Below are 14,245 nucleotides of genomic sequence, written 5' to 3'. Positions count from 1 at the left end.
CAATGTATTAAGGTTCTACTTAAAGTATGCATTGAATGTCATAGCCATGCCATGTTACAGAATGCATCCCACTGTAAAGTTTCTTTTACAGTAATCAATGTGAACATGTTCCATGTATGCTGTTTGCTTTCAGCCTACATGCTCTTGTGACTAAGTTCTCAGGTAATAAATACATTTGTTTCATTGAATTGATATTTCTGTCACTTTACTTGTTGTAAATTGGTACTTTTGTATTTTATTAGATCTTACTGCCAGTAGCCCAATTTATTACAAGATAATGTATAACCTGGGCAACTTTGGGCAAGTCCTGTTACACATGATCCCTTGAATATATATATAGAGAGAAAAGTGGTACTGTATACAGGAGAAATGGGGATACTGGAGAAAAATATAATTTCAAATTCAGTTCATACGGTGTTTAAACCGTTAACATTAAATGGCTCAAATAGATCTACAATTCACAACGTATTGCGTTGTGAGCTTGTCGATCGGCTATTTATTTTTGAAGCCATTTCACAGTAGGGGGGCTGCAGTCAGAGGCAATGGCTATTTGTGGGTCCTTGCCATGGAAAGGTTTGGGAACCCCTGCCTTAGGATAGTTCTCTGGATTAGTTTGTTACTGAAAGTGTTTAAAGGATTTGCAAGGGAGTCAGTTCCAGTTATAAAATTAAACCCATGAGCCAAGTGTGTGTATGGGGCAACGCATTTGTCAATTATTCATATAGAATAATTTATGCAAAGCATTTTCACATGTTGAGATACTTGTCTTGCATGACCAATTGAGAGACTTAAAAGAAAAATAAGGACACTGGTTAAATGTACAGTACTTTTATAGAAGTTTTCTTTTTAACATGGCTTTTTACTAAACAAATATTTACCCACGGTACTTGAAACATAATTTATCACAAATGTTTAGTGTGTTTATTATTAATAAGCAACATGTGTCGGTCCACATCGGTCTCCTGAATTCAGAGCACCAAAAATATGGACCACAGCAACACCGCCTGGTGTGAGGATAATTAGCAAGCGATCTATATGCTGTTTTCACTCCTACAGCAGCCTGCTATGTGGCTCCTTACTTCAGCCATTTCCAGATGTGGCAAACGCACTGTCCTGCAGCATCCCCAGAAATGTTGAAGTTGTTAGTTATTTTTGTGAGTGACACAGAGTAGAAATGAGGCTTCAGCCGCCCTATCCTCTCATACATCAGGTTTCTCCTCCTGTACCTGTACTGAGGCATTGCCACCAAAAAGGCATCGATACAACTCAGTTCTTGCGTCATCGTTCATTGAACTGTGGTCAATGGGGGCCATGAAATTCACCAGCTTATTGTGGATGTGGAACCTGACTTTGCGACCCTTGCTAGCCTTAGTGTCCACCTTCTTCTTGATCTTACTGCGCAGTTTCTGGATGGCCAACCACTGCCTGCCCATAGCCACCTGGTCGTTGGGGTCCGCCGCGCTCGTCTTGCGTTCGATGAGCTCTCTGAGCAGCTGGTGGTAAAAATCGTCATCGTCAAAGATGTCCTCGTCAAGGTCTTTGAGGTGTGAGTTGGCCTTCATCAGTTGCTGTGCCTCCTCGCCCTCTGTGAAGGCCTCAACGGCTGGGGCAGTGGTCTCCGGTTTCCCCAGAACTCTGAACTCTGTTCGCCTTGTCTGGGTGCGTCGCAACAGTCTTTCTTTGTCCATGAGCACCTGCTCGACCTGGGTCAAAATATTCCTCTCAAACGCCCCAAAACCTTTACTGCTCTTGCCCATGGTCAGTCTGGTTTTATCATGCCACTTCTGCAGTGTGGCGTTGCGGTAGGGCTGGAATGAGGCAAAGCGCTTGGCCATGAAGTCTGGGTACTCTGCCATCTCCAGTTTACGCTTGGGAGGACCAGCCTCTCCTACGGTCTCCATCTCATCTTCACTCAACACCTCATCTTCAGGTTGGGATTTTGATCTCCAGGTCTGTCCCAGGGAAATGGATCTTGTGTCTGGGTTCTGGTATAGCAGCTGATCCTGAAGCTCCAATAAGGACCTTTGGAGGCCCTTCAAGGCTTTGTGACTGTTCTTTAATGCACCCGCATACTCAGCACCACCCCTGCTCTTGAACTCAGGGAGAGTCTGAGGCTGGGGTAGCTGATTGGCCGTCAGAAGAGCTTTCTGAATCTTGATTCGCCCCTCCAGGAGATGGTCATACAGAGCGAGTTGGTCCTTCACAGCCTTCCCTTTCTCCACCTCCACGTCCACTTTCTCTTTTGAGAATGTCCTCACCGCTACTTCGTCCTCCCCGTCCTCCTCTGATCCGTCGTTACCTTCACTCTCCTCACCACTCTCACTTTCTTCACCACTTTCACTCTCACCCAGATCATCCATTCCCTCTGTCAACTTGTGGAGATCCGCCCCTTGGGGAAAGGTGATGTCAGTGCTCCTCATCTTGGATACCAAGGTCTTCATCTCAGCTCCGCCATTGCATCGTACAGCCTGTGTTTCCTCAGATTCTCCGCCTTCCTCATCACCACCACCACTGCCATCCTCCTCCTCCTCCTCCTCCTCATCATCATCCCCAGCGGCACTGCCATCATCTTCTATTTCATCCTCCTCATCTTCATCCTCCTCCTCATCATCTTCCTCCTCTCCAGACCCCCCAGCATCCATCAGTAGTTGTTTACGGGAGACGGCCTTCCCTCGGTAGCGGGTGTCTGTGTCGGGGAGCATGCTCTGCTTCCGCAGAGCGCCGAAGCCCACCTGATTGATTGAATACTTAATTAACAGTTTGCAAAAAAAGCACAGAAAGTACAGTACTATACAAAGGGATGCTAAGGGATGGTAATGATTTTACCCAAGTAAGCACTACGGCTTGTTTCCATTGGGGTTCATGTGTATTCAATTCATCGAAACATTTAATGACAAATATATACAATAATATACAATACTATGCAAAAACATCATATAAATGAGTTGTAATCAAGAAGAAAAATATGTAATGTAAACAGTCCGGGGGGGGGGGGGCACCTTTCTGGTGATAGGCTTAGACTATTGACAGGGGCCAGATCCCAATTGCAGCCACTTGTAAGTGCACTTTTACGGTTTTGAAGGAGAGTAAGGATTCACACTTTTTTTTATGACTGTTGGTAGGGCATTCCAACTTTTTGGTGGCATAGCAGTAGAATGAATTTAACCCATTGTTTGAGCCAAATCTGGGTGAACGTGACTTGTGGCGCTCCCTCTGGTTTTGTGAATCTCACCTCATCTTCCTCATGATCGTCATCGAACTTGTCGACGAGTTTGGCGTTCGTCAATTCATCCTGGTCGATCTCTGGGTCCGTGAACTTGGGCAACGGATTCAATAGATCCTCGAGCTGTTGTGAAACGGAACCACCAGCCATGTTTCTTCTTTACTACTTCTTCTGCTGTGTGACGACAACACGTGTGGCCACAGCACCAGCAGCAGTACAGTGCGACGGAAAATGTCATCATCACCGTGCGACGGTGTCCCGGAAATAGCACATCTACAAGCTAATAACCAGTGTTGCCAGGTTTTGCGAGAGAAATAAGCAGCCAGTTCTAGGAAAACAAGCCCAGAAGAAGCCACATGAGCACCTTCAAACCCAAATGAATAGGCTATTTGAAAATAGCTGATGATAGGTCTGGAACCTAATCAATATCTAATCAATATCTATGGATAATTTAGTTATGACATCCTATGCTATTTTCTGTCATATGGCCTAAACCCATTTAAAATGTCATATCCATACAACCTTGACACCAGACGCATATCTCTGTTGAGTGTTGACTGAAGTTTTATTGAGAATGTCAAATAACAAAAACAACTATCTATTTTATAAATGATCTTGGTATCTGCCATCATATTTTAGTGTGCCACCTTGGCATAACTCATGTCATGCTTCCCAAGCCCTGAACTTATATTTTCTCCTCTCTGGGACTGTCTGGGATACATTGTTTTCACTATTTTGCCTCCTGGAAGTTAGATAAGGTAGAACATATTTACAGTAACAAGTCATCATGACATGAACTCTGGGTTGCCATGGCAGCACCTGTTTAAGCCTAAATCTGAAGGAAGGTGACGTCATCAGATGAATAACTTGCCCAGCTGAGTTCTCTCGAATGTGTCTTATCATAATGTTGACTGAATTTACTCTACCACTTCACGGGAATAAGCTCTTATTTTAATTGGATGGGCCTAAAACTATCAGCTGATCTACAAACTCACAATGTGCCGCGTTGTGAGCCAATTGTAGATCTGCTATTTTCAAAAACTCTTGCAATAAAATGTGGAATATTCGGAATATTTTTTTAAACATTCATTAACCTAACACAAATCCTCCCTTGGCCTGGGCATAAAACATAAATGAAAATATTTTAGAACCACTGGTTTAAACAAAAAAAAAACAATTGGAAGCAAGCCTAAATAAGCAAGTAGGCCTACACTTTAGAAACAAGCCCACAAAACCGCAACCTGCGACTACCAATTTTTACAAGCAACTTCACAGAAAAAGAAGCCGCTTATAGTCTCTTATAATAAGCCGACATGGCAACGCTGGTAGCAGCGCGACAGAAAATGGCATCATGACTGTGCGACGATTTCCCGGAAATAGCAGATCTACAAGCTCTCAACGAGTTGTGGATGTCGTGGACGCGACGCGGTGTGAGCTTGCAGATCTGCTATTGTTGGCGCGCGGTGCCGTCTCACGGCGAAGTATATAGGTGCAGACGGTGATGCGCATGCGTAGTTTGCGCACGGGTGCAACGAGCAGGTCCACCAGGGGAGAACGTTACTTTTTGTTTGATAAACGTTTCTCCACCTTCCGAACACTTTATTCTGCTTAAACATGTCGACCAGTGACTTCTACCTGAGGTATTATGTTGGGCACAAAGGGAAGTTCGGACACGAGTTCTTGGAGTTTGAGTTCAGACCCGACGGTGAGTTATATTATAGGCGGTAATTCCACTGTTTTAGCCTCCATGCTAACGCATTAGCACCTATGGTTAGCATGGTGGCCTATGGTGGCTCTCACAGAGGCCACAATGAAACAGACCTACTGTTTTGTTGTGTTATTGTATAGACTTTGTGGGGTAATCTGTCTGATTATAATTATGTCAAATAGAAAAGACAACATATTAGTCGTTCATATGGGAGTAAAGTAATAATCCATCACGTTATGTGAACATGCCATGTGGATTGTAGAGTGTAAACAGTTGGTACCTTACACAGTACCGTTGTTCCGTGTTCCGTGTTCATTTAAATCTGAGAGTGTGTACACTTTGATCCAAATGCATCCTTGCGGGTCCACTTGGGTCCATTTGTTGGTGGTGGAAAGTACATTTACGCAAATACTGTACTGGAGTATTTCCAATTTTCAATACTTAAAGGGGAAATCCACCCATTTTCAATATTTAACTATGTCATTAATATAGCATAAAGGAGTTCTGTGGAAATAAGAAAAAATTAAAAAAAAAATTAACATTGCAAAAAAATTTAACATTGCAAAAAAATTAACATTGCAAATTACACCATGATGAGTCATCACAGTGTAATTTGCAATGTTAATTTTTTTGCAATGTTAATTTTTTTTGCAATGTTAATTTTTTTTTAAATTTTTTCTTATTTCCACACAACTCCTTTATGCTATATTAATGACATAGTTAAATATTGAAAATGGGTGGATTTCCCCTTTAATACTTTTACTCCATTACATCTCAGAGGCAAATATTGTACTCATTACTCCACTACAATGTATTTGAAAACTAGTTACTTTGCAGATATACATTTTTATATTGTAAAACAATCATTAGTCACTTAAGCCCTATTTTATACCTAGGCAATTTGAAAATAGCCACAATCTACAAGCTCACAACGTTGTGGGCTTGTGCATCTGCTATTTGCAAATATTTTAGTACTTTTACTTTAGATGCTTTAAATATATTTTGATGCCAATACTTTAACACAGGCATTCTACTTATTATGGTATTGCTACTTTTACTTAAGTAAAATATCTAAGTAGGCCTACTTCTTCCACCACTGCCACAACATATGCATACTCAATACCAGTTGCTTATGAATGGGTCTTTAGTTAACAGTACACTGTTGGTTGTGTGTGTGTGGCTGTGTGCTTTATTTGTGTCTTATCTTTCAGGCAAACTGAGGTATGCAAACAACAGCAACTACAAGAATGACGTGATGATCAGAAAAGAGGTAAATTTATTTCAGTGACGTTATTTGCTCTTTTGATGTATGTATGTACTGTATGTATGTATTTATGCTCTGATTAGCCCTTACAAGAACGTTTGGATAAGTGTTCCACTGGTTTGCTTGTAAGACCACCTCAGAGGTAAGATAATGAGTTAGAAATGGAGGCAGGCCCTTTGTACATATTGCTATCATACTATATATATTGGAAATGTTTTAAGGTGTATTGTTTGTGAATAAAAAGGAAGATACAAGGACAGGTATTGAAGTTAATTTCTGTTTTAATGTGAAGGGTTTTCTGGACAAATATTGTTTATGGGATGCTGTTATGTGTTACAGTCTGTCTTGTGTTTTGAAGGACCATGTGGAAACGAGTGTTATCACTTTAACATGTTATCCCTTGGATTGTTGTGTATTTATTTATTCATAAAGTCAAAACAGTCATTTCAGTTCAGGGCTGACACTCTACATTCAATATGGAGGGCATCTCTACGTTTGAACCCTGCCTGTATTTATGATGCTGCACAGATCACATGTCCAGTTCTCCTTCTAATCTGCGTGAATATTTTCCACCCATCCAGGCCTATGTACACAAGAGTGTGATGGAGGAGCTGAAGAGGATCATTGACGACAGTGAAATCACCAAGGAGGATGATGCACTCTGGCCACCACCTGATAGAGTTGGCAGACAGGTTTGTCTCGTTATAACATTAAGGACACATCTTTCTCTTGCCTGATATTGATTATTAATGATCACACATCTTTTCACTTATTGTATTAATTTGTATTTTTCCACTTGGTTTGGTTATTTTCCACTTCTCTAGAGGACAAATCCCTTACATTGATTTCAAAATCATGAACCGCTGTAAATTCAGTTTACAAATAAATAGTTTTGTTCAGCATGGCTGTTACTGTAAGTAGCTTCGTTAGGATGAGCTGCTTAGACTTCTGAAATGCTTTGTAGAGCTAATGCCTGATGTCACTCATATTTTGCAGGAGCTGGAAATTGTCATAGGAGATGAACACATTTCATTCACAACCTCAAAGATCGGCTCTCTGATCGACGTCAACCAGTCGAAGTAAGTAACATTCATAAGGTGGTAGGATAAACTTTTGACACGACTAAATGGAAATGGCTCTAAACTGTTTCTTTTTCAGGGATCCCGAAGGTCTCCGTGTGTTCTACTACCTGGTTCAAGATCTGAAATGTCTCGTCTTCAGTCTCATCGGTCTTCACTTCAAAATTAAGCCAATCTAAAATGTGGATTTTACTGTATCTTAATTGCTTTGTTTCTCATTTTAACTACATTTGTATATTTTCTCTTGACGGTGATGGTTTCTTTTTTTTTATCTTAAATAAAAGATGAGGAATACTTGTTATGTTGTTGTTTTGACTTGGCCGTTATTGGTAATTGAATTGCTGTATTCCTCAACTTTGTAAAAAGAATATTGAATTGCCAGTGCAGTGCAAGTGATTCTTCTGTTTTCCCAGCAAAGTTGGTAAAGTTCTGTTTTCGCTATATGAACATTTGTATTAAAAATGACCAAAACCAAGTTGAATCTTTTATTTCACAATATTCACACAAAAGCAACCAATAGGGCTATCACATTAAAATGTGTAACTGGGTATTTTAATTATTTTACTCAAACACTGCTTGGTCTATAAGTGCCTATTGTATATTATAAATTGGATAACATTTGATTTGTGGTCTTCAGTTGCATTTGTCACAAACTACTATTAACCAATTCCTGCAGATTTTGCATATATCATCCTAACTGAAGCCCAAGACATGACCACAAACTAATGTATTGCTGTAACATTACAATAGAAACCAGAAATGTATGTACTCTGTAGTAAGCATTAGCTGTATTATAAGGAGGGGGGAAACAGTCAAGAGCCTGGATGAAATGCCACATTGAATAAATGTTGTACAATGACAAAGATACAATAAGATCAATTAATTCTAGAATTCCCCAACATGTTCAAGTAGCAAATACACATGGATTAAAGTTCTCAGTCACCATGACTGATAGTCATTTGGATTCCATAGAAGCCAGCATGTTTTCTATGGAAGCAATTTGTGCAGCGGAAATAGCCAATCTACAGGCTCTCAATGCGTCAAGGCTATTTTCGATTATTTTGAAAGATTAGAGCGTTTGAAGTGGTCAAACTATAAATATGTTCAGAAGCATATTCCATAAAACCCTAATATCTCGGATATTTCATAAAAGCAAAGGCTAAAGCCTCAGTCTGAGATTTTTTTTCAAGGCAGAAACAATATTACTTAAAACCTAATTTTACATATTGTGTTCATTGTTTAGGAAACAGCGCTACTGTGGGGGGATCCTTTCACACTATTTCATACATGTTATAATAGGACTTGGCCATACAATTTTTTTTCAGTCGTGAGATTTTATTTTGCTTTAATCCATGAAATACAGTACATTCTATGAAAAGTAATTGCACTTAAACCATAATGCCTTTTCTGAAGCCCGATTCATACTTCCCACGAGTTGCATGCCGAAAATAGCCAACCTACAAGCTCAACACGTTGCATCTTCAACACAAGCATCAACACGAGCTTGTAGGTTGCCTATTTTCGGCACATGATGACATTGTGTGACAAAGTATAAGTAGGCATTAATCTCTTCTCAAGACTGCTGTTTATTTATATATAAATAATATATAAATATAATAATATTGTCGTCAAACTTTCTGGAGAATTACACAATGCCACATACATGGATGTTAGTGCTTTAATATTCACAGTATGACATTTTAACCCACTTGGTCATCAGGAACCAATAGGCTTTCCTTCCAGGACAGTGAATATGTCCTCTAAGGACTTGTGGACGCACTGCAGGAACTCATGGACATTGCGATCTGGGTAGCTGGAGACGTTGCAGCCAATCCAGTCATCATGGACACCATAACCCACACCGAAGCCGTCAGGGACCACCGGGGCAAAGCCTCCAAGGCTGACGGCTGGGCTTGTGAGGGTGCTAGTGGAGAGGATGTTGTGGTTGATAGCAGTGTAGGCTGGGTCTGTGTAGAGGCTGTGCAGAGGTTCGCCCTTGGAGTTGGCCAGGTATCGCATGGCAAACAGATGCCGGTCAAACCCCTGGCCTGATGAAATAAAGAAAAAATATATAATCAGCCTTTTTCGTTGGTGTCATGGCTATGAAAGCTAGATGAATACTTAGGTATGTGATAAACTACTCAGTACTAATATTATACTAGTATTAATTTCATGCATTGTTTATTATTTCAGGGACAGCACACAAAAAAGAATTGCACCAGTTATCTAGCAGCTAATTATTCTTCTGTAGTCCCTACTCAACCATTAGAATACACAACAGTGCACAATGTTATGACTCACCCATTGCTGCTTCTTTGGTAAGTTGCCCATGATATTTAGAGCATTCACTGAGCATTGCCAGCAGCTCATCTGTACTGTGTTGTCCTGGCTGGCAAACAAAGGCATGTGCGCAGCGTTTTGTGTGTATGGTGGCTGGCCGGATGGTTTCTGTCCGTCCGTGTTTGAACGCTGCAGTGCTGCATGACTCGTATGTAGCCACTGTCTGTCCATACTGCCTCAGGAAGCCCATCTGAAAGGCCAGCTGGGATATCGCATCTGGACTCAGCTTCTTCTTCTTCAGCTGTTCCTTCCCACCCCTCTTAAACTCCATGGCATCGATGGTGAGCTTTGACACAGCCGCGTCGAAGTTCTCCTTGGCTTTCGTGATGCCACTCTCCAGCTCACCGCCCAGGTTAAACTGGAGTCTGCGCACGGCTGCGTCCGAGTCCACAGCAGCAGGGACGGAGCTAGGGTTTACCAGCGGCTTCTCCGTGGTGTCTTTGAAGATCTCATTCTGAAATCGGAGCACGGCCACCCCGTCACCCCAAGAATGTTCAAAATTGATAGCTGCTTGTCCGTCTTTGGCTAGAATAATGCTGAAGGACTTGTCGTACCAACGGTTGCAGCCGTCTCCGTGCAGCATGTTGTGGGAGATGTGAATGTGGTCCCGCATGCTGTCGTCATCCAGAGAGAGACAGAAAAGGGCACTGTCGACAGTCTGCAGCAGCTCTCCATTTCCAGCTGCCAGTAGCTTGTCCCTCATCCGCGCCCACACATCCCTGTTCTCACTGGTCAGGACCCCAAGAGGAAAGGCAGCTGCAGGGGTTGGGTCATCCAAAATGTACTTTAAGTGGGACTGGATCTCTGCAGGCTTTATCAAGTTCCCATCCTTGTCCACTACGTCAAACACATACATATTGCCCTTCCTCATCACCAAGAGGTGCTTTCCTTTCGCATCAGTGAAGAGCTCATCCCGGCCAAGCTTGGGAATGCGGGTGGCATTGAATAGGCGGAAGTACTGAGACATGTCTAGTGGGTATGCGTTCACCATGTAGGCTCCGTACCAGGACAGAGACGAGGGCACCCAGCGGATGAGCTTCTTGAAGCCGTCTGTGTCGCTCTTAGCTGGGTTGAGGTGGAAAACCTCTGGCTCCAGCAGTCCGGCTCGTAGGGTTTTCATAAAACGCACAGCAGAACACACCATATTGGTGCCTCGTACTAGCTGGTCATTGTACTCGGTCTTTGGGTCAGGATTGAAGGACATGAAGGGGTTGAAGTTAAGTACAACAGATTCTCGTGCAGACAGATACATGTCAAACCACGGGGCTGAAAAAGACGTGAGAGGATCAAATAGATTAGTTATGTAGGCCTATGTGTTCATTTAGAGTTCATTTCATATTGATCCACTTACACACTTACCTGAAATATAGCTGGTATGCTTATTATTCTTGTCTTGGGCAACCAGTTCTTCGTGCAGCTGTTTCCCTGCATGGCTCTGGAAATCATTTGTCAGTTTCTCTGTTTCCCTGTGGGGATATCAAATGTTGTAGTAGATCAGTGGTTCTCAACCTTTTCAGGCTGCGACCCCCCAAAATAGTCATATTTGAACTGGGGACCCCCCACCCTGACAAGCACTTTGAATTGTAGGAGTGGAGGCATTACACTTAGTTTGACTCGGTTCCACAGATACAAATTGTGAAAATAGCAGATCTACAAGCTCACAACGCCTCACAATTTCTGGGGGTCTTTCTTATATTATTTGACAATTTGGCCAATGTTTGATCAGTTTTTATAGTATAGTTTGTTGAGTACTTTTGATGCAGTAATGGTCTTTTTTTCTTTTAGGTATTAAAAATGTGTTAAAAGTCCTTAAATTGTCACTTAACTGTCATCTGGGGACCCCCCCAAAATAATGGAGTGACCCACAGGTTTAGAACCACTGTAGTAGGTTACAGTCTTGGTTATGCACTGCTAGAGTCTAAAAATGAGAAAATATTCATGTTCCTGTGCTCACCTGAACTGGTCATCGTCCAACAGTGGCCTCTGGGCAGCTAAATATCTCCTAATTGTGTCTTCCAGTTTAGGGACAGGTAGCCTGGACAGTGAATGGAAGAGAGATAAAGAGATTTATCATTATTACCAGTACAAAACAAAGGACAGTTGTATTTACAGTACAGTATATTGGCAGTGTATCATCGCCCCCTTGTGGGTCTCCTATGTAACAATTAAAATCCAGCTGTCACAAACACCAAACCTAACCACAGATTGAAAGGAGGTGGAGCAATTTGCCTTCAAAATAAAAGTATTATTATTTATTTCCAAAAACATATTTAGGTGTACAGTAATTGTATTATTATTATTGTATTTATATTATTTAAAAAAACAATTGACAGGTCCATTGCGATTGCAGTCCAGCAATCATTTCGGCCCGTCGCTGACAGAGAATGTTGTCCGTGTGCAGCTCGTGGAAAAGTGGAGATATTTGACTGAACATGCATTTTCTGCCAGAACTTTCAAATGGATGTGAAACTAGAGGACAATATCTGACTCCAAGTCACAGGAATTAATTATTGGGCGAGTACACACGCAGCCGGCAAAGATTAATGCCACGAAGATCAGTCTGCTAACCGGGCGGGCATAGGAGCGATCTATGGCTGTGTATTTGGAATACATGAAATGTATGTAATATCACAGCCATTCTAGGGATAGGGCTACCGCTACATAATACATTAGAGATCCTAAAAGGACTGTTTCAAAGTTACTCAGGAGAATAACATGAATAAAACCACAACTACAACAAGTAGTTAGATGCCATGTTATGACTCAAACTACATGGACATTTTAAATAAATGTGTACTGTTGTACATTCATGTTTAGTTCACTGTCTGTATTCCTTATTTGGTTGTATGTACTTGTGATGTGATGGAAGGGCTTAGAGTAACTTCAAATGGTTAAATATGGACTATCAGTTAATCCTGTTAATTTTGCATATGGTGGGAAATAGCTGAATATGTTGTGAGATGGCCCATTAGAAAAGCAACATTTGTCTACAAAACAACAAATACCATAATTTGTGGGTTACATTTTAAAACCCCTCACCGGAAGTCCTTATTTATCATCGGTGGCCTACTTGACACACTGAACTTTAACCTACATTCCATTTTAGGGTCAAAGAATCTCAATGTCTACAATAATTAGACCAGTTACACACTTCACCACGAGGCTAACAGCTACTGAGACTAATATTTACACACTTGGGTTGAATAATTCAACCCAATTGTCGAATTCAACTTGAATTCGACAATTATGAATGAACATAAACGTGAACACTCGTCTTACCTGGGTAAACTCTTCTGATAGTGCATAGAAGGAACAACACTCTGGTGCAGGAGCTCATTGTTGCTGCTGTAATGTCTCTTATCGACGACCAGTGCTGTCGTCCTCAGGGACTTCAAACTCCCATACATTCTCAGAGAAGAACCCACTTGATGTGACAGCATGTTTGCCATAACAACACCAGCAATGATCGGTGCAGCAACAGAACCGTCTACGATGATTTCCACTACTGTAAAAAAAAATACAACCCTGAAAAGAATGAAGATACACATCAATTTACATCCACAAAAGGCTAAAGCGATACTCCCCCAACAGTTGTGGAGCGATATTATGAACTCTTTTCCCAGTCTACTTAGTCTTCCCAGTCTGTCTTTAATGATATATAGCTATCTAAATAGATAAAAACGTGTCTTGTTTATTTATATACTTACTGAAAATAACCGCAGTTACGATCGGGAGCAGACACAGACGATCTACGGACAGAAAAATGACAAATAGTTACATTAAAACTAAAGGACAACAGGAAGTATTGGTGGCATGTGAAGTCACGTGACCTGCCCGGTTAGTCTGACGCTAAAACCACGCCCCCTGGCCCTGGGTTATTAAAGGAGTAGTTCACCCCCAAAATTACTTATTTTCTATCAATTACACACCCCTTGAAGCCTTGAATTCATGGAGATTTTTTTTTTGTCGCATCCCTAAGCCAATAATTTGATGACAGGCGGACTCTCCGTTAGGAGATTCAAAGTCTCCTTATTGTGGGGAAAGCTTTAGCTGAAAATAGCCGATTGTTGTGAGCTTGTCGATCTGCTATTTTCAGCAAAATCTTTTTCCACTTTACCAATGCTGGGGTTTAAGTGGTTAATATATGATTTTGCCATTCAAAAAGCCCTTCTAGTAAGGCTACTTCTTGGCCTCAATTACAAAACCCATCTAACCCCTGCTCATTTTGCTAGGATTGGATGGCTTAGGGTTGAGGACAGAGTACAGCAACTTGCTATGGGCCTGGTCTTCAAGATACACCACAACATTGGGATCCCCCTGTATTTGTCTAAATACTTCCTAAATGTTAATGAAGTCCACGATCATAACACCAGAGGCAGCTCCACAAATCATGTCCAACCCAGATTTGGCTCAACAAAGGGAATGAACTCGTTCTCATGCTATTCATCAAAAATGTGGAATGCCCTACCAAAAGGAGTAAAGGAGTGTAAAACCCTACTCACCTTCAAAACTGCCCTAAAGATACACCTTCAGGAGGCTGCAATTCGAAAATGGCCCCTGTCTAAGTCCTACCCCCCCTACCCCCCCCCCCTTTTTCTTTTTCTTCTTTTGTAAAAAAGAATTCACTCTTC

The 14,245-nt window shown here is 41.5% G+C and overlaps 3 protein-coding genes across 4 annotated transcripts; 1 reads left to right on the top strand and 2 right to left on the bottom strand.

Moving 5' to 3' along the window:
- Positions 1-818: 818 nt before the first annotated feature.
- Positions 819-3,422, bottom strand: aatf (apoptosis antagonizing transcription factor). Its single transcript, XM_080430667.1, has 2 exons — positions 3,233-3,422; positions 819-2,732 (listed from the first exon to the last, which is right to left on the bottom strand). The coding sequence occupies exons 1-2, from the start codon at positions 3,371-3,373 to the stop codon at positions 1,200-1,202; spliced, it is 1,674 nt and encodes a 557-aa protein (XP_080286793.1). The 5' UTR covers positions 3,374-3,422; the 3' UTR covers positions 819-1,199.
- Positions 3,423-4,723: 1,301 nt separating this feature from the next.
- Positions 4,724-7,749, top strand: magoh (mago homolog, exon junction complex subunit). Its single transcript, XM_080432013.1, has 5 exons — positions 4,724-4,928; positions 6,143-6,201; positions 6,777-6,887; positions 7,192-7,274; positions 7,354-7,749. The coding sequence occupies exons 1-5, from the start codon at positions 4,838-4,840 to the stop codon at positions 7,451-7,453; spliced, it is 444 nt and encodes a 147-aa protein (XP_080288139.1). The 5' UTR covers positions 4,724-4,837; the 3' UTR covers positions 7,454-7,749.
- A 112-nt stretch (positions 7,750-7,861) lies between these two features.
- Positions 7,862-13,415, bottom strand: cpt2 (carnitine palmitoyltransferase 2). Of its 2 annotated transcripts, none has more exons than XM_080432010.1 (6): positions 13,322-13,415; positions 12,894-13,139; positions 11,569-11,649; positions 10,974-11,080; positions 9,576-10,880; positions 7,862-9,322 (listed from the first exon to the last, which is right to left on the bottom strand). In XM_080432010.1, the coding sequence occupies exons 2-6, from the start codon at positions 13,061-13,063 to the stop codon at positions 8,991-8,993; spliced, it is 1,995 nt and encodes a 664-aa protein (XP_080288136.1). In that variant the 5' UTR covers positions 13,064-13,139; positions 13,322-13,415; the 3' UTR covers positions 7,862-8,990. The 2 variants fall into 2 exon arrangements, with proteins under 2 accessions (XP_080288136.1, XP_080288137.1); XM_080432011.1 differs by having other exon boundaries at positions 12,894-13,119; positions 13,322-13,399.
- Between the last annotated feature and the right edge of the window lie 830 nt (positions 13,416-14,245).

The sequence above is a fragment of the Gymnoscopelus braueri genome, assembly GCF_963280865.1.
Source record: "Gymnoscopelus braueri genome assembly, chromosome: 6".
In the NCBI taxonomy this organism is placed as follows: Eukaryota; Metazoa; Chordata; class Actinopteri; order Myctophiformes; family Myctophidae; genus Gymnoscopelus; species Gymnoscopelus braueri.
This window is presented reverse-complemented; position numbering and strand designations above follow the sequence as displayed.